Source organism: Poecilia formosa, unplaced genomic scaffold (assembly GCF_000485575.1).
Source record: "Poecilia formosa unplaced genomic scaffold, Poecilia_formosa-5.1.2 Scaffold289, whole genome shotgun sequence".
Classification (NCBI taxonomy): domain Eukaryota; kingdom Metazoa; phylum Chordata; class Actinopteri; order Cyprinodontiformes; family Poeciliidae; genus Poecilia; species Poecilia formosa.
The window spans coordinates 270,289-296,453 of NW_006800228.1; the positions used below are offsets into that span (position 1 = coordinate 270,289).

Consider the following 26,165-nt stretch of genomic DNA (forward strand, 5'->3'; position numbering starts at 1 on the left):
TATATATATTTATTTATTTATTTTTTTTTTTTACTTAAATAAGAGTTTAAAATGAAGTTTGAAGCTTAATACAGTAAAAAAGAAAAGAACAGAAAAAAGGCAGTCACTGGTATCAGGGTATGATAATCCAGGAAAGATTTTCATTGTAATATTCCATTGGATGAAAGTAATGAGATCTTGGAGTAAGTACTTGAGCGAGTTGTTTCTTTTATCAGCTGTATGGCGCTAACACAGCCCAGCAACTCATCCACCTGTTGCTAGCTAATAAAAGCTTCCTGTACTTTTACATTCCTTGTAAAACAAAATCATTGTTTTGAAAAAAATATTTCCAGTTGCTAGAAGTCCATGGCATGATGGAGCACCAATCATTTATTTCAAGATAGCACTGTTTTGAAGCTGTAGTTAGCAAGCTACAGGTGGAATAGCCGCTACAGCAGCTAGGTCGATTAACCAGCAAATTCCATTCCAATTACAATGTTGCTAGCTAGTTAATAAAAGCTTCCTGTACTTTTATGTTGCATGAAAAACAAATTCAATGCTTTCAAAAACGTATTTCTGGTTGTTACAAGCACAGACAGTCCGTGGCATGGATACTAATGGAGCACCGATCATTTGTTTTAAGATAGCACTGTTTTAAAGCTATTGCTGGCAAGCTAAAGGTGGTGGCTGCTATAGTGGCTAGCTTGATTAATGTCAGCTTATTTTATAGAGACCAAAAAAGCAAAAAATAACTACATTTTTAAATTTTTGATTAAATTAACATGTACAAATTTGTAATAAAATGTATAAGGTAAAAACATGATGACTATAAGAATGCATACATCTTTAGGAACAGTTGTTGCTTTTCCATTTTAAACTAAATAAATTACATAAAGTCAGAGTCATAAAGTCAAAGCTTTGTTTAAATTCAGTGACGCCCTGGAAATTTTACTCAGTTATTATATATCCATATAATCTAACATTTTTAGGGATTTTTTGGCACTAATGGCCTGTCTACATTGGTAGCTGGAGAGGAACTATGTAGAGAAAGAAGAGGAAGAGATGCAGTAAATAGCCCAGGGCAGGGCAGTGAACCCAGGAGAGCTCCGTCTAAGACCGTAGCCTCAGCAGATGCTGTCTGCTCCATCACTGAGCCGCGTGACTACCCTCAAGGTTATTACATCACGATCATTTTCAACTGGCACATTCCTAATCTAAAGTAAAAAACGTAAATCGATGAAGTTAGAAGAATTGTTTTCTTGAGGCGGGCTTTAGCATGGATTTAATGTTTAATAATCTTGTATGGCTCCTCCATCTTTCCTTAAAGCCTCTTTGTGTTTTTACCTCTCCGCTGGGCTGAATTTGCTGGTGCTGGTGCTTTGCAGCAAATGACACTGTTTGTGAATCACAGAAAGAGCAGCGTCATCACAGCGGCGGCATCCGGCGCCTTGGAAATGGTAACTGATTGATCAAATATAAAAGTCCTTCACAGAGTGTGAAGCCATTGCAGATTAGTCGACAAGTTTCTTCCAGTTAAACTGTTTTTCTCACCTTGAGTTTTCATGGGAAGCTACACAAATAACCTCAGTGTTTATTGTTGTTGTTTTTTTATCCCTAAGATTTAACTTGTATATTTGAAAGTCCATTGGCTGTTCCGTATTTGTGATGACATTGAGCCAGAGGTTCAGTCTGCATGGCAAGTACTGCTTCCTGTTGTTACACTTCAAGTCTTTCTTTAAACATGATTAGCAATAATCCAAACCCCTAAAATGAAAGCAAAATCTCACTAAACACAAGAGCGAATCTATGAAATTAGGGGCACTTTGTAATTTTCTTTGAATCTTAAGACAAACACCAACTCTAGCGTGAAAAGGATCAAGACCACAATGAAAGGTCTAGAAGCCAAGTTTCCTGTTAAATCCTCTTAACTTATTATCAACACAAACTGTGCAATGTGATTAGATTACAGCAGAATCTGTTCTAACTGGATTGCTTTAATTCGATGAACAAGTTTGCTAAAACCTGCTAAGTCATTTTCAGCGTTCAGCATTGTCTGAAGGGGTTGGCAGAGGGAGCGGGAGTAGAAAATTACAGATGCTGTTGGCACAGCTTGATGTTACTGATCCACTAATTTAAAAAAAAAAAGAAGTTATTTTACTGTTCCCAAGAAAAACAATGGAATCCCGTAAAGCTGTGAATGCATTGGCAACTCTCCTTATCCCCCGTCCAGTACAACACGGCGCCTTGAAACTCCATGTGGTACGTCGATACCCCAATCAGAGTCTCCCACCGTCAGGCCAATCAGGCGGATGAAACACATCAATTATGAATAACAGATCATCAGCAGATCTGTCATCAGCTGGCTCACACACACACACAAAATGAGCAGAACCGCAGCAACAACGACGACAGCGGAACTCAAAACTGGCGACACAAGCGCACCCCAAGGCAGAAAAGGACAAGCGGACACACACTCGTCCGGGCTCCCAGACACAGTTTTGGAAGTGGAACAATATCTGAAGTGGCGATGGCGAGGAAAGGCGAAGCCGGCTGGAGCAAACAAGTAGCAGATAACCACTAAATCGAGTTAAGCGCTTCGGGAGCCGCCGGAAAGCACAAGAGCAGGGAAAATTACAGGGGAAATATAGATGTGGTATTTATTTGACACAGAAAGGTTGGAGAATTTGAATGAGAAAGAATGACTGGGTAGCAAATGTTGAGAGACGGCCGCGGGGCGTTTGAGGACAAACGGAGAATCCGTGAGAAATGAAAGGCGGATGGAGAAATTTCAGGAAGAGGAGAGAAGAGAAACCCAAGTTTTTCAGGGGAAACGGATCAGAAGGACTAGAGCTTTCATTCTTTTATTAATCCTACCTGAATTTCTCTTGGTGATGTACTTGACATCGTCACAGGCTCCCGAGGCAAAGAGGAGGAGAAGGGAGAGGAAAGATAACGTCTTCATCTCCCTATTCGCCACTGGCTCCTGGAAGTGGGGCAAAGAAAAGAGTGTTAGTGTTCATTCATTTCAAATGGAGCTACACAATGCATCAAATCGCAATTGATTTTTCAATATCGGTGTTCTTGGACGCAGTATTAGTCAGGATATCACGTTTCAGGAGCCAAGTTTTAAAACTTTCCAAATTCTAAGACATATTTTGCTACTAAGTGTATTTCTCTAGAGGCTGAGATGATAAATGTGATGGAGAGTGGAGCAGTCCTTTGGTATTTAAGAGTAGAAATAATAAAGTGTCCCAAATGAAAAGAGATATTGCTGCAGCAATTTTCAGAAATTGTGCCTCAACCAGAAAAGGTTAAGAAATATCGACATTGCTAATTTTTCTCCACCTTTTTGACTCCATGAACTGCTGGATCTTAGCAAAGCATTGTATTCACAAAGCAAATAACACCAATGTTGTCTCCCAACAAGTTCCCAAAGAGCGAGCAGCATTATTATATCAAATTAATGTTTTTTTTTTTGTTGTTGTTGTTGTTTTTTGTAAATATGGCATCTTTCATAAAAACTCATTAGGGATGAAGAAATGAAGTGCTGGTGAAGCCTGGAAGAACTGGGAAGGTACCGCGCTGAGTGTGGTGATGAGGATGCCTCTAATGTAGAGAAATAATTATTATTCATTTGATTCGCTCAAAATGAAACATTTTTCCATAATAATAATAATTCCATATGTAATACAAACATAGTAGCAAATCTCAAACTCTATAATAGCTGCCAGCGTTTTACCAATTAGGGCCTAACTGAGCCAATTCTCACGTGCCTACATTTAAATGAAGTACATTTAACTAACACTTTCTCCTCCATTCAGAGCATACTGACTGAAAACACATCACTATGTTAATTTGATAGAATTATCAATAAGTTATGTTATTACCTTAAAAGTCATGAGTTACCTTAAAAATGTATCAATATGTTCTGATACATTTGTAATCACACATGAGCTGAACAAAATGTGTTATTTAATCTAATATGTCAGATTAAATAACCTGACAGAAGATTTTGAGAACCTTTTCAGAATTTAGCTACACTTTAGAACCCATTAATTACAACATCTGACATTCTTCAAAGGAAGGAGGCTGCACTTTCCATGTTTCCTTTTCTCTATGAAATCAACAATAAAAAGACTAAATGATGATAACTTGCATTAGCAATCATGGCAGGCTGTGTTGTGTTGAACTATAGCTTAGCAAAGAGCAAGTGGGAGGAGGTGAGCATGGGAGTGACTGATGGCGCTAAGACCCTCCTCTTGGCTCTGATTGGTTGATTCTAACTTAGTGGCCTGTTTCTACAGCTAGTAATGGGAGAAGAAAAAGGAGCTCCACTCTTTCCACATATTATCTGTCTTATGCTGTCACAACATTAGGTTAACATATGTAAAAAAATAAAAATAAACAAAAAAAGTTGTAAAAGTTACATACTTCAGCTTTCATGGCTATACTGGGCTAAATAAAGGTCACACAAATTGAAATAAATTGAAAAAACAGAATTTAAAAAGAGAGAAACCTGCCTCAACTTAGAGAGATGCTCTGTTTGGCAGCACAGATTGAAAATAAAAAATAAAAAGTAATGAGGTGGTTTGTGTGCTATGTTGTAGGAGGAGTTCTGCAAAGAGGATAAAGCTAAGTTTGAAAAGCATAAAAAGCGACACCAGCCATTTGTAAAGAAAAATATGAGTATCCAACGGTTTCCGTTTTAAAAACAACACAAATATGGCCAAAAAAAGAGTGATGATAAAGTAAAGTTTGGAAGACGCTGTGATATATTGTTTCTTTTAGCTGAAAAAAGTTGAATTTTCTCAAACTTTATTGAGTTTAACCAGCAGCCAAGAACATCTACAGGCCGTCGCAAACACAGTTTCATATTCACCCATGTAAACCAACTCTGATGTTCTCCTTCTCCAAACCGCAGTGTTTACACACACACATACACACTCAACAGGAAGGACCGAAGAGAAAATAAAAGATTAGCTGTGCCAGTGCTCGCTTCATGATGACAAAAGGGAATTCAGACGTCAGCTTGAATTCTGATTGAAATCTCATTCGGCCCACATGAACAGTGGGACAGCTGATGACAAGGCTCAGGACGGCGCCGATACGCGAGACGCCGTTTCGTGCTTTTGATTATTGGCAGCTCAATAATAGAATGAGGATCTGAAGCAGAGAGACCAAAATGTAATGTCTGATGGGGAAAAAAAAAAAAGATGAAATATTCTGCGTGTTGTCACCACTATCAGCCAGGCTCCATCTGTTTATTTCATGGAACTGCGCTCCCCAGAAACTTTTATTTTTAACTTGAAAAGTGAGAATCAAATAACAACTGAACCGTCTAAAGAAATTAGAAAACAAAACTTTAAATCTTTAAATTTTTTCACACTTAGACAAACCTATTTTCTAGCAAAGATATAACATAAAAATTTAAGGTGCTTACAGTGCTAGTATCAACAATACAGATGCAGTTTGAAATATTTATATAATTGAATAATTTGGTCACTTGATTTCAGTTATTTGATTATGATAAAATACAAGACAAAGATTTTAGATTTTTAAAAAAAAACAACAGAAAACAATGCAGCAGAATAGAAATAATTTCCCCATTAGGTTTTATAGACTCATTGGAACGTGATGCTCTGGATCCTGCCCTTCTGCTGGAGAATAAAAATACTTATACTACTGACGATGACTGCCATTGGTTTTAGCTGTCAAGTCGTCAACATAATGCGCTAAACCTTAGATGTAGCGGGATATATAAGAGAAAAAGGGATGCAGCGTTTTGCTACTAATTGTCAACTTTAAATAAGGTCCCAGGGCGTCACATTTCACAGGTCAGGTAAAAGTTAAAAAAAAAAAAAAAAAAAACTAGCGAGGGAAGCAGGTTGGTTATGCTAGCTTGACTTTGACTATCTTAATGTAGCTGTGCTGAAGGATTCAGTGTTTCGGTTCAGTTAAAACAGAAAAAAGGCGACACACACACCGACTCTCTGACAGATCATCAGTAGAGCAGGAGTTTAAATGAGCTAATCCACCACAGCTGTGTTCAGACGATCACTTATTAATAATCACAAAACACATTGAGCCTGAAGACATGATGCTATAGCAAACTGAATGTTCTCTTCTTTGTGTGAGAAATGTTTGTGTGCTGAATTCTGATACACTAGCAGAGCTGTTGTCAGTCAATTGCTATGGTAACGGGTCTGTGTGTAGTGTACCCAACAGTGAGAAAATATGAGTGGTTTTGAGTTGATTTTTAATGTTTTTTCTGCATTATTTTTCCCTTTGCTGAGGCGCATGGCACTACATTAATGACACCTTCATCTCTAGGTTTCATTTTGTGAACAGGATTGTTCCACCATAGCAAAATGCAACATGTCTATAACACACAATTTTTTTTATTTGGATAAATCTGTAACAGTAATACGCATGTAACCTGAATAGAAATACTGTATTTACTTTAATGGTTAATATTCAGTCATATTCATATTTTAAATATGAGGTATACACCTTTACATAAGTGTATGTTTTGGAGTTCCAGTAAGATTTTCTTTTCAGCTGCTGCCTGAATAGATAATAACTGCGGTTATATGGGGATTAAAGGCACCAGACATTTTGAGTTCAAAACATTACTAAGTTATGAAATCCTGCTCTCAAACTGAACATATAAGCTCTTAATATTTGACCTTTGAATTCCTGTCACCTGGCATGAACTCTGAGGAAACTAAAGTAATTTGCTGGGCAAATGGAGAGAGAAACTGTAAAAAGTGATCGATCTTTTCAAGCTTGTAGCGATCTTCTCCTAGTACTCACCTGGGTATTGACAGAATTGTTATTTAAATCGAAACATCCAGCCTTAGTGATGATATTCTGTGGCGTGTCACACACCACTAACAACCTGCTGCGGGGGCAACTGACTGACACGGCATCGTCACAGATTATAGGCTGCATCTGTGCTGGACGGTTATCGTAACCGCGTTTATTAGCTCCTGCTAAAAAAACAGCTGTTTCTGCTTTTTATTCACTTAATCTCTAACGTTGGACTTAATGAGCACTTCTTTGTATGCAAATGTAAACCTTTGTTGCGGCCTTGTAATAAAAGAAGCAAATTACTCTACACTGTATGAACTGCCAGCTTGGATACAAGTCAGCAGCAGTTGTGCTCAGTGTTTTTCTATAATTGCGTTGCAAATATTTCATGCTGTATTTCTTTAGGCCTCCAGAAATCACTAATTAAAGAAAGTTGATTGCAAGGAAATGAATCCTCACCATGTCTGAAAGTATAATCTTTTAAACAGCCTTCAACCCAGTACTATGCAAAACCAGGCCGCATAAGAAGGTAATACACATATTTCATAGCTTTCTTTCTCGTCTTCACATTTAGACAAGTGTGTTTTTGAGTCAACAGAGGAGGTAAGGAAAGACACAGTTTAAACAGATTATTTATGTGTTTGTTATCAAACTAAGTTAAGTGAAAATGTTGTATTTTAGCCATGTACTATGGAACCTCAACTCATGGTTCTAGGAAAGACTTAGGTGTATAGCATAGGATAGAAAAACTTATGGAAACTCTACCCACTGATTTTCATTTGAACCACGAGTAGAGGTTCTATACTGTACCCGTTACACGTTCTACATTCAAAGAAACACTTTTAGCTTAAATCTGACAACAAATCCATGGGAACCTCTATCCCTACGTATTAATTTTCCTTGGTATTGATTGGCTGTACCTTCATAAGCAGAAATAAGAAAAACTAGATGTTAGCTTTTGCAGTAGTGCTAAGATGGTCCCCACAGTGTTTCAATACATATTAGGGTAAATTTGGTGGGAGGGAGGACCTAACCATCCACTGTGACTCTGACCACAATTGCAGAAAATTATTCTTGGTATGTACCAAAAATGTATCAACAGGCATAAGTTATATTAACATGTCAACTTAGGTAAGTGACTTGTGGCGAATGGTCTACCAAGGTTCTAACTAAACATTTATCGAAAGTTAAACCACAAACACCATCCAGGAGTTCCAGTATCAAACACGACCCGTCCAAAAATCGAACGTGGCTCACCAAACGTAGAATGCAAAATGTTGTTTTTTCATTTTGCAAACACGTCAGGAGTACGAATGGAAACGCGAGAAATTTAAGGACCATAACACAACACGACAAAATATATTTATCTTAATATAAAGTGAAGGTATATAGACCAAATTTAGCTCAATTTGAGCCTTCAGTCGTTGCTTCCGACACTGTAGCTCAGTGACGGATGTTTCTTTCTGGGAGGAGCGGCTTGTTGGAGCCTCACTCTAACATTCATCAACTCCAAGCTAATCCAGGTGATTTAATGAGAATAACATAGCTGCACATTAACGTTTCCTTCTCTGTCTAACTTCATCATAACCTCTCCTCACTCTCTGCTAATGAGAGGAATGTGCTGAGCCGGTTGGGCCAATGGGTCTCTAGAGACGACCAGAGCTTCTTATAGGTTTCACTGACTTCAAAACTCGGTTGAACTGTTGGATGTTTCCTGGCAAAAAAAAACAACATGAAAAGGAAAACTCATGCCACAGGTAGGTATGTTAGTGGAGCTCACGTTGTTTGACTCAAGATTATCCATCAGTAACTATTTATTTTCCAAAGAGATTGATTACTTTAGTTGGATTGTAACAAAATGAGATACTTTGACTCTTCTTGATTCCTAACATTTAAACCAGAAGTTACTAACTTACCAAGGCCTACTGTATTTAAGCAGTATTATGTTTCTGTTTTTGTAGCATTATTAGCATCAATATTGTGAATATTGCTGTTTAATACTATTAGAGCTACTATTATTAATAATTTTACCTACTGTAAGCACATGTTTGATTAATCCAGAATCTGAGAGTAGAATAAAGGTATATTGCCAGAATTCTTATAAATAGGAAGAGATCATAGTTTACCCTCTCCTTTGAATGTTTATTACTTAAAATATTACTGTCATTTCATGTGCAATTTATAATATTCCAAAAACTGTATTTTATACTGCAGAGCTGTTAATATCTCATAGTAATAAAGCTTTTTTCACTCTTTTCAAATCAGTATTTGAAAAGGATGCTCAAATATGACTTGATTTTACTGCATTTCATTTCTGGAAATGTATTATATTAATATTTCTACCTGTTTTCCCTGCGGGTTTATTCTCATTTCCGTCCATTCACGTTTATGGCATTTGGGAAATTCTGGCCTCTGATCAAACCAAAATAACTTTCAGTGACCTCCTGCTGGTGAATATTGTTATTGGAGTCATATAATCCCATTCACATTATGAGTAGATTATATTAGACTATTGCTGTGAAGGCTTGTAGGGCTGGGAGGTGAAGCTTTATATGATATAGATATTTTGCCACAGATGCAGTAAATTTAAAAAAAAAACTGATTTACATCTAAACCATGATTGATTCTGATTTAGTAATTTTTCTCTCAGCAGGATTTGATTTGATGCATCAAATTAGAATGAAGGAGGGGAATGATGCTTTGTGACTTACAAAACACCTGGAACTCAGATAAGTAAATAAGCTTCAGTGAAATATGAAAAACCTGACAAAACACATTTCTTCAAAATGGATTTTTCTAGAAAATGAGCAAACATTGCAAAGAGGGATTGTTGTTGTGAAACATGAACCTGTCAGAAACTCGGAGCAGATGGATGTTCTTTGTTTGTACAGCTTTGGTCTCGTAACACAGATTTTAACTCCAATTTTTCTGAAAGAATGTTGATTAACAACAGCATTTTTTTTGTCCCAGCTCTCCTGTGAGCGGTCATTAATTATGAAGCACGCAGGAAGTCCATGTTTGTTTTCCTTCCAGGTGTGTGCTGTCATTTCTGTCCAATGGGAGCAATGATCGTCAGCCGTTTGGGTTTGTTTACAAACTGTAGCTCACTTGGAAAAAGTACAATGTGAACGTGAAGCGTACCAAATAAAAAATGTCAAAGTCTGGTTTGGAAAAGGACTTTATGGGTATGAACATACCATGAAACAGAAGATAAACTGAAACCAGATTTTTTTCTGGCTTAAAGCTGCAGTACGTAACTTTTCTAAAAAATATTTATAAAAAAAGAAGTAGTTTTTAAACATTTGCTTAAAACATCATCACATATAGACAATATAATATGAGACAGGTAATCTGTGAAAAGACACTCCTCTCTGTGTTGCTACTGCCATCTGAATAAACACACATCTTATGACCAAAAACGACCAATCAGAGAAAGCAGGCGGGTCTTAGCGCCATCAATCAATCTCAAAAACACACTGCTAAATGTGCTAGTGACAGAAACAACTCATCGTTCGAGTTAAACTGTCTATCATCATCGGTGGCTATGCTAACAACATTAGCTCGACAATAAGAAGTCGTATTGTAGAAAAGAGCTTCATGTAGCGGCAGGCATGACTGGCAACGCTTAGGCCCCGCCTCCTGGCTCCGATTGTTTGTGTCTAGTTAGTACTGGGAGAAAGTGAAGGGAACTAGATTTTTTTTTTTTACAAATTATCTCTCATATTATACTGTCACATGTAAAAATATGTAAAAAAATATATGTATTTTTTTATATGTATACTGCAGCCTTAAACTACTTCAGGTTTAATTTCATCTCCCCAACATTTCAAAAGCTTCTTTAAATTCTCTTGATAATTACAAAGCAGCGCAGCAAATGATTCAACATGTGGGTGTAATCTCAATTTAATCACACAGGAATATTTTGGCTGTCATCAGAGTTTTTCTTTTAACTTAAGACAGAAGTTTTAAACCACCTCCCCCCCTCCAAAAAAAAACAAACAACTTTGCCATACTATCTTTAACACACTGTAAGTGTGTTTTTTTAATTTATGTTTTGCTCCATCTTGCTTATCAAGCCGTCCTTTATCCAGACCAGAGGCTCCGGTTTTCCTCTGACGCCGTTCGTCTCACACCAGCCGCCTCATTACTAAACGCTGCGCTCTCTTTATCTTATCTTGGCTTGTCGCCCCCTCAGCAGAGCTGCGCCGCGCCGCGCGCAGACCCGCGCACCGCTCTCAGCCTCCTGTCTTTCACACATAAAGACCTGACACACACTCAGACACGGGAGCACCGGCGGCTCGTTTGATGTATGATCCACCATGAACACAGACCGGTCTGCGAATGGAAGCTGATGCCGTGCATATGTATGTGTAGAGAGTTGGAGGGGTAAAAGAAGAAGCTAATATATGGTAAAATATATTTAAAAAAAAACATCTGCAGGATACTATAGTTGGTTATGAAAACAAGTAAAAAGCTGAGAACACTGATTTTAGGTCAACATAATGTCTGGGTTTGTAGTCCTGCCAGGACAAAGTATGCCAGGACTACAAGGAAGGGTAGCTGGGTAAAGGTAAGGAGGATTCAAAATAATAAACTGTTTTTAAAGTTTTTGTTTTTCTTTTTTACAACATTTGAGAGAATAAAGTTGGTATTAAATCTGTTTATCCCAAAAGGTACTTTTTATATATGGTTTTAGTGAGAGACAAATTTTCAGAACTGTTTTCGTGCCTACCTACTAAAATGTCTACACACACGTGCGCACACACACACAAGTCCAGACCACTGTCCAACACACTCACACGTTCTGATAGCAGGCTATTCTTGTCCCCAGAAAACCAGCAGTGAGCCATTAGGCCACCTATGCCACTCTGCCCATATTAAAAGACAGCCTGCAGCCTTTTTCTGTCCCACTGACTCAACCAAAATGCACTTGTGCTAATGATTTTGTGGCTACAGAGGAAATCTGTGGTCATTATTAAGAACAACTAAACATCAACTTTCTTGGATTTTCTTTTTCTAGATTTTTTTCCACATTAAAGCCAGAAACTTCAATATGTTGCATAGGGATTTTATGTGGTAGACCAGCAAAAAGTAGTGGATAATTGTGAAGTGGATTCGTTTTAATCCTGGAAATGTTCTTCAGGTGACAGAAGGCTGATTTTATAACCGTCTTTATGTGACTCTAAATGCTCAGGTCTGACTCACGGCTACAGTCAAACTTTGGCCCTGTGATCGCCGGTTTCTAGCTGTTATAACTGCAGCTAAAATCAAACCTCTGTAGGTCCAAAGATTATAACTTCAGTTTTGTTTCTGTTCAGCTGGACAACTTGTCTTTATCTTGCTTTTTAAACAGCTAAAAAGCGTCCAGATTAACAGATTCGGTTCAGAGACCAATCAAAATGCTTGAAACAAGGCCTTATGATAGACAGTCAATGACTCTTATGTATCACTGAAAAAGATTGCCCTGCAGAGTTTTAAACCAACATTTTATGTTTAATAATTTTGTTAAAATGGCAGTTAAAGGAGAAACAGTTTAGCTTAAAATAATGTTTTTTAAGTTTCTTATAGGACAATCTTAACAATAAGTGGGTTTTGTCCAACTACCCAGTGTAGATGTTTAATTTGTGTTGTGAAAAATTTATTACGATAAGACTTTCAATTTATCGATGTTAAATCAATGTTAAATAAAAGGCATAACTGATGGTGTTTTATCGGAAACGTTATTTTTACTGTTTTCTCCACTATTTGTTAAACGAGAGAATCAAGAAATGTCAGGAAGTTTGAAAATACGATTAAATAAAGTTTATTGATACAAATCACTGTCTTTAAGAAGAAGCTTAATTCAAATGGGAATGTTTTTCAGGAACAACATATGAGTGATGTGCCATGCAGTAACAATATGCGCAGTTCATTGACCAACTCCGCAAACTGAAATTATGAAATTAAATCCCTCATTTCAATTTAACATGCCATTAATTGGAAATGTGCCAATTTCAAAACAAAAGGTTCAGGTTTTATGATAAAAATGTTTTTGCACCATGATGAGGTCTTTTGTTTTGGGGGGGTTTGATCAAAATTGATTTATTTTGCAATGGAAACACTTTTCTCATCACACACCTCACATGATCAACAACTGGACAAAGACAACAACAGGAAGTGACAGGAGGGCGACAGCGCAGCGTGTGTTTTAATGACTGATCGAACAAACTTATCTACGTGCTTTTCTTGCATTTCTCATATAATGCAAACACCACATTTGCAAAATTGTTTTTTTTCTATACATTATAAACAAAGATTAGCGTATATTTGTAATGGAAATGCATAAAGGTACCTAAAAGAAAAAAAAAATCTTCATTTTTATTGTTATCACAACACCACAAAATATTGTGACAAAATTCCAAGTCCTTCTCATCCACTATAGGTTTCCATGAAAACTGATAGTTAAACATCAAACACATCCTTCCACTGTAATTTGATTGCAGAGGCTTTAATGACACAAATATACGATTGTGGTAATGTGACGGAAACGCTAACAGAGTTAAACATCACCGCTAAGTGTAAATAAGCACATCAGCATCAGTTTTTAGGGATCGCTGAGGACATATTACACAACGTCTCCATCTTGTTGTATTGCGAGGCAGAAATGAACCACATGCTGATTGGGAACGTCGGAATCCACAAACTTTTTCCTCTCTGAATGCTCCAGCTGCATGGTGCGCTCTCATCAAGCTCTGTGCAATTATGCACACCTCTTCTAATGCCAGAACCCTGATTTCATCTCCCACTGACAGCACAAAGGCTCTCACAATATAAGCACGGAGATGCCCTGTGGTTTACGGTCGAGGCTTCACAAAACCTGGAGGAGAACACAGTTTTTAACAAAAGGGAAATAAGCTTCTCCAGAAGACAACTATTTAGTCTCTCTGTTATTAATTTTAACAATCCAGCAGGGTGAAAGGGTACAGATATTTTATTTTCAGAATACAGCAATCTGAAAATGCACGGTGAAACCACTCTAGTCGCAACAACTACTAATGAAAACTGAAATGAAACGACTCCACTTAAATTATGAAGGATTCACCTGGTGGCGTCTGAAGGCACAGCCTCATAAAATCCTCCTGGTCCACCTCAGAACCAAATGCGCTCCAAGGCGTCGCGTCCGTAACGCTTCAACGTGTTGTTAGCCTCCGATCAGCGAGATGCAATCAGTTCAGTGTCCAGGTAAGACATGACATACAGACGAGATTTTTTTTTTATTTTTGATTGATTAATTATCTTAAAATTTTTAATTGATCTGTGCGTAAAGTTGACCAAGTTGGTGCGTCTGCGGCCAGTGTAGTGAAGAGTGAATTGTAATCTGTCTAAAATAGCAGATGGCCTTCAGATTTTTCAGTCTCTTAACCCTTCTTAGTATGATGCTCAGGAGGAGAGCAGCAAATGTCACGGTCAGAGTGTCAATTTCCAACACACACACACACACACACACACACAACATACACACACCGCAATACAAAAAACTTGGAAAAGGTCACATGGGTTCAGTGAGACCGTGCCAGACTGTACACACAGAAGAAAACTCGTGGTGTCTAAATGACCCCATCTCTTAAGATTGTGGGAGAGTTGAAAAACAAAACAAAAACCAAAACAAAAGGTCAAATATGGAAAATATTCTGTTGACGCAACAAATGATACCACGTAAATTTGTAATTTTTTGGCACTCTGATTTATGTGCTGCAGTATCAGACGTAGAGGATAGAAGTGTCTTCCTAGGCCAAAGCAACGCCAAGCAATTGTAAGATGCGATTTTAGATGGTTAGAAAATTTGCTGATAAATTATTTGTGATTCCTCCCATGTCAAGTTAATGTTGCTGCACCATCCTGAGCTTTTAACTACCTTCAGGACACAAGGACAGAAGGACAGATGCACCTATTACATCTTTCACCAAAGCCCAATGGTGAAGGTTTACATTCCGCCTCATTGCCTTCATAGTGACTTACAGGACCGGCAATCAACATAACCCTTTTTTTTTTTTTTTTGCTGGGTCCCATTCACTTCAAGGTCTAGTAAGCCGCCTTTTACTTCCACTGCATTTCCGTTTTGCGTCCCCGTAAAGTTGAATGAGCCTTGCTGCTCTCACTGACATCCATCATCAACGTAGCAAGCGGCAGCTTCAGGGTTGCCACTGCTTTATCACAGCCTTCTCACTAAACTCCAGCCATTAAGGGGGGCAGCTGCCACGCAGGGCAACGCTGATCACATTTCTCACCGAGTCAAACTCTTCATTTTGATCGAAAAGGCTGACAGCTAAAGCTGGGGAGTGAGGAGGCAGCCGGGCCTGGTTGTTCTGACATAATAATTTGGTTTTATAGGTGGTTTCAAGGTTGAGCGTGTAAGTGCGGAGTGAGAGTGACTGGATAGTTCAAAGACGAGCAGAGTAGGAACATTCGGACCGTTTTGTTCTTGCCGTTTGAGCAGATTGTAAATCCCGCGGGTGAACTCCGAATTCCATACATCAAAATGGCTGCCTCCCCTTAATTTAATGTTTCCACATGATCTACTCCACAGATCCTCCCCTTTAGCCTTGGAGAGAGTTTCATCTTCCCATGATTTTTTGCCCTTCATGCTGTTTAAACTTTCATTTAAATCAGGTAGTTGTGTGCTTTATGTATCCAGGTACTTTTTATGGGGGTCTTGGCTTTCAACCATTTAATTAAAGGGCAGTACTATGTATATTCCATACTCATAATTTAATTTATTAGCATAGTCAATGAACTGTTACCTTCAGTTGTTATAAAAATGTAATATATATATCAAATATGACTTAAAAGAAATTGATTGTGCTGTAAACAGGCACCATATGGCTGGAAAACCCATGACCCTGGCCCTTTAAGGAGCTCTGAGGTGGCCTCTGGCAGTGATTAATGAGCATCTTCTTATGCTAAAAGTTCCACATTTGTACAGTTTTCACTGTATTCCTGTTAATCATCACCTGTTCAAACTGCGGCTTCAGATTGAGGGGGGAACGAGCCGCCGCTGCTGCCGTACCGACATCAACCTGACGGATCGATTCAAGCCGACTGGCAGCGTAGAAACGTGACACGTGTGATGTTCTCCTCATGGTTATTAATATCAAGCCGACGGCTTCAGAGGAGCCAGCTGTCTTCCATTCACCACGCAGGAGACGAGCCTCCTGGGGTCTTCCCATGTTGGTGCAAAAAGGGGGACGCTAAATTATAAATCAGTAACCAACGTGCACAAGTTATTTGCTCCCGTGGAAACAGAGCAGGGGGTGCTAACTGCTGCGTAAACATGCGGTAATACCATAAACTACAAAAAAACATGACTGCAAAAAACAAGCGTCAGAATGTAGAAATAAAAGGCTGCAGGACAGAAATACGATTAAACGACTGCTAACGCGGAGTGTCGCTCTGCACGGGAGTGTGTTAATGAATGCAGCACCACCTGTTCAGTGAGCGATCTAATTGCTCTCAGCAGAACCCCGTTTCCTCACCATCACGCTGTTTAGCAGAAGCATTTAGCGGTGAGGAAGGGTTACAGTACGGCGCCGCACGCCTTCACCTAACGACTAACGGTACGCCCGGCCATGTCCGAGGTAAGCCGGCACAAAATGTGTCACAAAATGGAACAAGGAGGACATTTAAATTGTTGCTTTTCATTTTTAAACAGCTTTTCGTTTAAAACTCGCAAAACCTTTGGGAAGGAAGTAAATGTTTTAAGTTACTGTTGCTTATTGAGAAGTAAAAGGGTTCTGGAACCCTTTGATTTATTTGTTTGTTTTAAATAAGCACAAACTCGGTAAATACCACGTTTCCCCAAAAACCACCACAGTAGCTGTCATTTCAAAATAAAAGCTCAAATGATGGGTTCCGGTTTACTGTCATTTCTAAATTCAAACATGAACAAATTAACAAAAATGTCTCCCGATACTGTAAAAATACAAAAACTTATCAAATAATTTTTTGTCTAGTTTCTAGTGCAAATATCTTACTACATTTAAAATAAGACAAAAAATAAAAGTACAAGTAACTTTTCAGCAAGAAATAGAAGCTTGTTTTCAGAGAATAATTCCTTAAAATTTATGGTCTACCACTGGTAGATTATATCACTTATTACAAGACATTTTTCCCATGTTAAAGGGAAATAATCTGCCAGTAGAAGCAAAATTTCTTCATTAGCATTAAGGAATTATTTTATTGACTTAAACAAGTTTCTCTTTCTTGCTGAAAAGTTACTTATGAGTTGATTTTGTCTTATTTCAAGTATTCTAAGATATTTCCACTGGAAACTAAACCAAAATAACTTAAGATTTTGTGTTTTTGCAGTGTAAGTGTGAAGGATGCAGGTTTTCCAACAACACCGACCTTAAAATCCAATATGGCTGCCGTCCTTTTAAAAGCTGTTGATAGATGAAAGGGAAGAAAAAAGAAGATCTGACCGTTTACTATCCTGACAATGTGTCAGACAGTCTTTCATGTGCAATTATCTAAAAACACAAAGAAAATTGCAACCAGTACTCCACTGACTACGCAATAACTTTTTATTCCTGTCTAGGATCATTTTGTACCTGAAAATAAACCCTTCAGTACTTCATGTACTTGAACCAAGGCATGCCGTTTTATTTTTCCTCTATATTCAATTTGTCTTGTGAATTTAAGAGACATAAAACGAGTCATAAAAAGATAAACATTTTACTTATTTAAATTCTGTATTATTGGAAAACTTTATCTTTGGTTCTGATCCCTGTCTATATAGAACAACAAGAGTTATTTTCAAAGTTGGTATTCTTGTGTTGAGCAAATTTCTTTTCATAATGTCAAATAGAAACGCAGCCAGTGTTCACTAAGCATTAAAAAAGAAAAAGTCATGACTGGAAAAACAGTCCAAACACCACGAACAGCCCAGAGGAAAGACTGCAGGAAACACAATCAGACACAGAAAATGACTTTGACTGATCGAGACATTTGTAAAATCAACTGTTTTGAAGAAGACGAGGTGAAAGCGACCATGAATAAAAAGTGGGATCAACACATCCGGAAAGAGTTAACTTCAACGATTTCAGCTCAAACTGGTGACCATCTGTGTGTGTCCCTGGATGAGTGTGTGTGAGACGGAAAGTTTGATCCTGAAGTGACTTATTGATCAGAAATGTTGGAGCCGTGGTTACAGAACTCCCCAGATCTTCGCCAGGTTTTCTCAAAAAGCAGGTGGATGTGGATCTTTGAGATGTTTATTCAGCTAAAATTTCACTATGTTCTCTTGGTTTTTTTTTCTTTTCTTTTTTTTCCAAACAAAAAACAAAAAGATTCCCAGATCTTTACGTGATGACAGTGCATGAAAACAGACGGGGTGCAGCGTCGGTCTGTGTTTTGACATCAGACGTCCTGGCAGAACACCGGTCCACTGTGGAAATGCCAAATTGTGTAACTTGAAGTGGAGCGTCTGTGACGTCCTTTATGTTTTGACGGTTCACTTCCATATGTGTGAGCGTTGTTGTCGTTTGGTTTTGGCATCGACAGTGTATCCAGTCCAGATTTCAGACTGCGGTTGCGTTTTTGTAGAGCTCAGTGTCCCTTGTTCAGCGGGATGCGTTTTGGCTGAGTGTGACTGAAGCCACCTTATGAAAATATCTCTAAGCCATATTTATAATTATCCCATCGATCAGAGCCAAACTGGGATCACAGTGATCCAATACGGGCTGTGGAGACAGAATGCAGCGTCTTTCTGCCCCCTGTTTTCCATCTGTCCCGCCATATTTCCCTCCCACCGCCGGTAACTCACCACAGAACCATATGCTCTGTTTTCTGTCTGCAGGTTAAAAATAATAATGTTTATGATACGTATGTAAATAAGAGATCATCTGTTTTTTTGAGTCATACTGAACATTTCTGTTTCAGTTTTACCGTTAAGCTTCAAAATCCTCCTAGCCTAAGTACATTGCAAAACAATTCATACGACTGGAAAAGGTTTCTATTTTTGTCAATAACGCTGGGTTATAAAAAAATAGTTTTTGGAAGTTGTTTATGGGTTTTTTTTTCAACTGAATTAGGACTATTTTGCTCCGATGAATCCAAAAACAATATCCATTTCTCTCAATCAGGTCAGGTTTTTATTCTAATTTGATTTAGAGAAATAAACTGATGTCATTTTTGTAACATTATCAGTTCATTTCTGTTAATATTTCTAATCCAAAAAGGGTTTTAGGAGAAAAAAATGGTTTCCTAGCAGAGTGTATTAATTGAATGTTACAAACTTGAATTTCTGTAAACTGAATAATAAACACTGATCAGGGTAAGTTCATGTAAAGTTTCCGAGCAGAAAGAGAGCAGGAGTCTCTCTTCCTGCTCGTCACTCATTGATTCAGATATGAGAACAAGTCGTGCATTTTGATGCTCATGTTGTTCCATAGTTCAGAAAGTCGACCCAATGGAGCAAAACCAATGTTGTTTTTGGATTCAGCTCATCAACATGACCCTAAAACAGTCGAAAAACCCCAGAATATTTTGTCTGTTGACCAGTGTAACTTGACCATATAACTGCGCAAATTTGACGTTCCGAAAATGAATTTCAAAATAAACTCTTGGTTATTGATAAAAAGTTTTACCGAATAAAGTCTGCTAGGATGATGTCGTTTTTTTCTGTCCGAATAGAAATCAGTTTATTTAGCAACACTTCAACAGAAACACTGTTTTTCGCATCATGATCAACAACCGGACATTGCCGCTGGCGCAAACCACGAAGAAGAAGACGGCTCCTCAAACTACTGCAGGAAGTTTTTTTAATGACCTACTGCGTGAACAAACTTATTCACATGTAATTTTACAAAAATCCGATAATTGCTTCCATTTTAGTTGGTAGAAGTTCAGCAGGAGGAACTTCAACCAAGCTTATGAAGTTTGTTCGAGTGCTTAATCTGATTCCATTTTTAATCGATTGACAGCATTATTACCGACTCTTCCTTACCAGTTCCCAGTAGCAGGTTTGATCAGCAGATTCATCTCTAGGATGCAGAATCTGCTATTTTCACCTCCACAACTTGCAACTGAAGGCTTTTTATCATTACTGCCACCCGGTGGGTAGAGGAATGCATTACACCCAGACGACGTTAAACGTAAGACTTAATGATCAATGAGAAAGAACCTTCTCTGTTTCACTCATCATTTATTAAACATATAATGGAAATAAAAGAGTTGAATAAAGTCTGAAGATACAAAAAAACAAAAAAGAATAGTAGACAGCAAGCTAAACCCTGTCATAATATTTTCAAGTCTTCCTCTGTCCTACTATCACTCCGTCTCTCCTTCCCTCCCTCCCTCCTTCATATCTTCCCTTCTCTCTGGGAGCCGGCTGTCAGGTGGAGGGCAGGGCGCTGTCTGCCTTTCCGCCCACACACAGCACCAGCCACGCTGAGTCGGCCCACCACGCTGACAAACACATGCATCCACACACAGTTCACACACAACACCGAACGGGGGAACATTTGGATTCAGCGCAGAGAACCTTCGCCAAAACTTTGCGAGACTTTAAGACGCGGCGAAGCTGGATTCTGCTTGTGTGGGAAGATGCGAAGAGCTGGGATCAAAACCAGACTTGAGACGTGCCTCTAACAGCAGAAAGTCTTCCAAACTTGTTGATTTTGTTGCTTGGAGTAGAAGTTGGAAGTCATTCCCTACAGGCAACTTGGACAAAATATCTTGTGATACCCTGAAGCAGAGCGGACTGTGTTGTCCGTAGTAGAAGCTGCGCTTCCTTATACTGTATAATTATACAGTATAAACCATAAATAAATTGCAATTTGACATTCTAAAAATACATTTTTTGATTAATTTTGGCGCTACGATGAGGTGGGGGTTTTGTATCCCCGTTGGATTATTTTACAAAACTGCAATGGAAACATTTTTTTGCATCATACGAGTCACATGATCAACAACCAGACGTTGCCGCTGGTGCAACCCACGAAGAAGAAAAAGACAGGAAGTAGTTGGAGGATGATGGCGTAGAATGGTTTGTAATGACTTATGGCTTGAACAAAGATCTTCACATGTGATTTTAATTTCTTACATCTTCTTTTTTTTTGTTAAATTGTTTCTTTTTTTGTTGTTTTTTACTTTGGCAGAATAAAAATGCAGATACTGCCGGATGTATTTGTCACGCAACTCATAACTTACAAGATAAAATTCATTTTATTTTAAACAAAAGATGAGAAAAACATTTTCAGTAGCACCTGAACTTTGACTTCAGGTTCAGATATGAGGTCTTAACAATTTCTTCTATGCAAAAATAACTAACAACCTTTCACTTCAGAAATTACAGGAGAACCAAATCGTGAACTGACCTGATCTGCAACGACAAAACTGGTTCCAAAAATGTCTCGGTGTAAAATTTCTTACAGTTACATTCTGATGCACATGCCAAAGCTAAACTGGTTAGCAAGAGGAAGTACAACACTTCCAACATAATTCACATTGTCATTTCAGGAAGGGAAGTGATAAAATGCTTAATGTCAGATTTTATGACACTGGATATAAGAAGGAATCAGTGTTAGCTCTCGTCTCGTCTCTATCATTTGTGGTGGAAAAGTTGCAAAACCAAACGTGAACATTGACGGTGAAAACTCTAAAAAGACATCCGGAAATGTTGCCAACATGTTGAAATGTCAACGGAACCAACACCTGGGCAACCGAGAGCCGAGAATGTCAACAAACCACAAAGTAACGGAGCTTCTGAAAACGAAAAGTGATCGCATTGACATCCAGGAATAAAATCCTCATGTACAATACAACTTCAAACCTTCAATACTCACTATCATTACTTCAATACGATTTTAGCTAGCAGCTGTTATTACCAGGTATTCTGACTTCGTGCCTCTCTCCATCTTACCTTGAGATTTGATCTGAAAGCAGCTCTCTAAATGACAGAACGCTCTCATTTTCTACCAGATTTGTGGCAAAAACACAACAACTTGCACATTTCTTCATCACTGACAAGTGTGTGTGTGTGTGTGTGTGTGTGCGTGTGTGTGCATGTGTGTGCGTGTGCATGTAGGTGTGTGTGTGAGGGCTGTGAGAATTTGCATATGTATGTACAATGTCATGATAAGATGAAGAATACCACAGTCTTTGACACAAAAAGAAACCCTGTGCCAACGTCTCCGTCTGCATGCTTTTAATTTGACAAGAGTCAAACAGAGGTCTGAAATCCAGGAACTGGATAATGAGAGTATCTGCATGCGGCTCTTACTATCACCTGTTAGACCAAAAAAAAGCAGACGCACCAGTCGTTCTTAAAGTACTCTCCTACTTTTATCAGTCAGTAGCATTTACGTTCTGATGTACTTGGAGTTTTTGAATCTTGTTCTGTGGCAGGTTGTTAAGAAAAGTTGGGGTGTTGTGTTGGAGACGCTTAATGAATTCCTAACTTCCTCTACGGTGAGTCAGGCCTTTACAGAAATGCTTTAAGAGAGTTTTCAGAAGCCGTGTTGTGTTGAACGTTTCTGGTGGAAGAGTTGGAGGAGTTACGATCCAAACCGAGTTTTCCTACAACCGGCGAAGGCCACACCAGGAGACATGGACGAATAGGAAACAGGTTACAACTTCCACTGGTTCACCAAATGTTAAGGAGGAAAAGATTAGGAAAATGTGTTTATCTACCATCATTGATGACCAAGGGGTGAACAGCACACGCATGGGCATGACTGACAGCGCTAAGACCCACCTCCTGGCTCTGATTGGTTGTTTCTAGTTAGCACTGGGAAAAGACAGAGGAGTTTAATCTTTTCAGATGATCGGTTTCATATTATGCTGTCACGACATAGTGATAGTTTCATAGTTACATACAGCAGCTTTAAGTAAGATGGCCTAATATTTCAGAGTTTTTCACTTTGGTTTCACTGCAGTCCAGCAGCATTGATATTATTTCTATTTTATATTCTTTAAATGTTCTACAAATTTGACTATATTAGTCTGGACAGTAACTGACTGGAAATCCTTTATGCCTCCCACTAAAGAGGCAATATTATGAATTTTGCAGGCGCATAGCAACATTTTATATCAGAATCAAGTAATGGCCTGATAAGAAACATGAAAAGAAATTTGACTTTGTAATTTAATACCTTGAAATTGGGCCTCTGTCTCTTTAAGAAACTCCTGCTTTTTCTAAAGCTCTGCCTTCAAGCAGTCATCACAACCCTCTATTAACCCTTTAACAATGTTTTTCAATGTTGTTACCAGTGTTTCACTGAGAAGTAGCTCCTATAATGAGCTCAGCTGATGCTCAGTTCCATCAGGTGTTTGCTAATTACTGCTGGCTAGTCTGAAGGAGCAGAGTGGGGTAGTCTTGGAAGTCTCAGAAGCCTGGAAACTGCAGCTCTGAGGAGGAGCTTCGTCCTTGAAGGTGGAGCTAGGTCCAGCCAGAGGTTTTGCACAGTTGAATGGTTGCCATGGAGATTAAAGGATTTCTCAAACATGCTTAAAAAATTCAAAGCAACACTCCACGTATGTTTATGAGAGAATGACATAATAACATGACGTAAAACAAAAAAAGGTCTATCTTGCTTAATACTGCCCCTTTAAATACACCATATATCACCGGACCAGAACCCATTTCATAAAATCTGAACTTCCCCTTTAAGATATTCTCCAGAAGAAATCTGGAGAACTCAGCAAATCTAAAACTCAACATGGACTGATTTTTATTTCCATTTTCCATCTTATTTTTTCTTTTGTTTATTGATGTTTTGTCTTACGCCATCTCTTTCAAATCTGCACAGAGAAAACATGGATTAATGAAAACAGGGTAAATATTTGATTGTTTAGTTTTGATTTTGTTTTTGTTTTTGCCATCAGTTAAAAAGAACCTCAGCTGCCAGGAAACCTCCGCTGTAAGCTCTGCTAAATTCAAAGCGCAGAAACTGTCTGTGCGGCGGTCTTTTGAAACGTTTGCTTTTTCCTTCTCGCTGCATCAAAAACTTGAAACAGCAAAACACTTTCATGGGGAAAACCCTCATCTTTTGCTTTTGAAATGAAGAATGAGAAATAACCAGAATGCCACAATTGACGGTGTGAGTAAGTAGCATTTTTTTTCCCCTCTTCTTCTTCTCCTTCTTCTTAATATTTGCCATCATATAAGGCTTTTCTGCTGACGTCTAATGTATCTGAGGCCCTTTTCAAATGGAGATGGAAATCACAGCAGAGAAACGAGCCACTTCACATGAAGTGCTGAGTTTGACTTGTGTTGGGAGGTACAGGCGAAGCAGAAAGGCTGCGCTCAAGTGTTTTCTTTCTGTTATCTCTTTCTATGAAAAGCTGGGGCTTTCATCTTCAGCGCAATTATGCCTCCAGCATTTTACTTGCTTTTTTTTCTTTCCATTTTTGGTGTTTTGCTTTGGAATACAAGAGTACAGACAAATGATTGGTCAAACCAAACCTGGAAATGGGCAAAAATGTTCATTTAGGTGTTGATCTACTTTGATTAACACAGCAGTCGATACTGAAAGGGGAAGTGTTATGTAAAATTGACTTATTTCAGCTTTACATCATGCATTATGAGTCAATACTTTGCAGAATAACATTTTACTGCAGTCGCAGCTGGTGGTCATCTTGAGCCGTTAAGAAATAAACGTTTCAGCCGATTCTTAAAAAAAAAACAGCTCAAGAGAAGACAGACATGTTGGATACAGATCATCTTTGGACATCAATTTTCAAGTCTTACTACAGATTTTCAATGGAAGGCAAACCTCCGCATCGTAGTCGAACAGCATATTTCACCTTATTGATGGGCAGAGTTAGTTTCCTTCAAAATAATGTGTTTACAAACAGGCCAAGAAGTCAGATTTGCAAAGCAATTAAAAAATCTTAGGATGGTGTTTTATAACCTAAACCTATGATGCCATATTAGGGCCATTGTAAATAGAGATTTTTTAAAAAACAGAGTAGCAAATGTTTGCTAAAAATCTAAAAAAAAAAAAAAAAAAAGAACATTGAATGCACAGATTAGGTGAAGTAGCAACCTTTTCAAAATGACAAATTATCCTCTTTTTTTTTCAAAAACATTTCTGAAATAACATTTCTACAACAAAATTCAGATTTCTTTTTCCCAGAAAAACATTTTTGAATTTTTCAGAAATTTTCAGAAAACTTCTGAAAAATTTTCTGAAAAAAAGGAGAATTTCTTTTCAGAATTTTTTTTAGAAAACAAAGTGTAATTTCTGAGTTTGAAAAGTTTGCTACGTCACCTAATCTGTGCACCCAGTGTGTTTTTGACAGCTCAGTACACAACGCTGGCAGTCAAACTTCATACAGTTGAACATCCACCAACTTCACTCTCTGGCAAACAACACAGGGGAGTCCTGTCTCTTCCCTTCATCGGTTTTGTCACGTCAGTGTGCAAACCGCCCAGTGACTAAACTGAAGGAAGATCTTGGAGGTGTCCGAATCTGAAAAATCCCCCCAGGGGATTTCTGGCAATCAGGGTACTTTGTTGTGACGGCTGGAGTATGACGAGACCTGCCTCAGTTCACAGAACCAAACCTCAGGTTCACCAACTGTGTCTGCCAAAGGGCAAAAGGAAATTCACATCCGGCTGCAGGCTGACTGCTCTTTGTGCCCTTTAGTGGAATTCTGGAGGAACGTTTTTATGGGATGTGTAAAAGGAAAGTTAAAGATGCTGCCCTTAAAACTGGCAAACCTTAGAAATGACAAACTGATGGAGTATTCACACCAAACGCTTTTTGAGCGTCGCTTTTATAGGTGGATTGTGGGCCATTGCGACTCGTTTCGAGCATCTAGCTCAGCGCGATTTGAACTGGTTGGAGAGTTCGATGCAACGAGCACGTCCGACGCTTCACATAGACTTTGAATGTAAACCAGACGCACATGATGCTCAAAGCGAACGCACCAAAAGTGCACACGTGTCGAACTTAAAGCTTCAGATGCATTTTAGACCCGCGTAATGCTTTTTGTGTGAATGCACCAATAAGAGAAAGGAGTTCCTTGAAAACAACTAGGTAAATAAATAGTACCTAATAGCGACTAGTGACAAGTCTAACACTTGCTCTGGTCAGAAACCACAGTGCTTGGCTCCTGTTTTGCTAAAGGGAAACTGGAAATAATTTTGTTTAAGGTAACCTCCATGGAGACAGACATGACGCAAGTTGCACAATGCAGAAGGGCAAAAAAACAATTCTGTTACATGCCATCCATATCCACAGTAGAACATTTCTGTTCTGTTCAAATGAAACCTGGAGATGCAGAGTGTGTACAAATAAAATTTATATTTTACGTTCCCTTAATGTACTTTGGGGTTAAAAATCAAACTAGACAAATTAAACAAAGAAGAGAACACTTGGGAAGAGCTAAGA

The 26,165-nt window shown here is 38.4% G+C and overlaps 1 protein-coding gene across 2 annotated transcripts in view; it reads right to left on the bottom strand.

The window, feature by feature from the left end:
• LOC103151714 (X-linked interleukin-1 receptor accessory protein-like 2) overlaps window positions 1–26,165 on the bottom strand; it is a 327,216-nt gene that overhangs the window by 255,476 nt on the left and 45,575 nt on the right. For both annotated transcript variants that reach the window (XM_007571906.2, XM_016681702.1), the window contains one exon: window positions 2,854–2,962. In XM_007571906.2, the coding sequence (XP_007571968.2) occupies window positions 2,854–2,941 (88 nt within the window). In that variant the 5' untranslated portion in view covers window positions 2,942–2,962. The remainder of the gene's footprint in view (window positions 1–2,853; window positions 2,963–26,165) is intronic.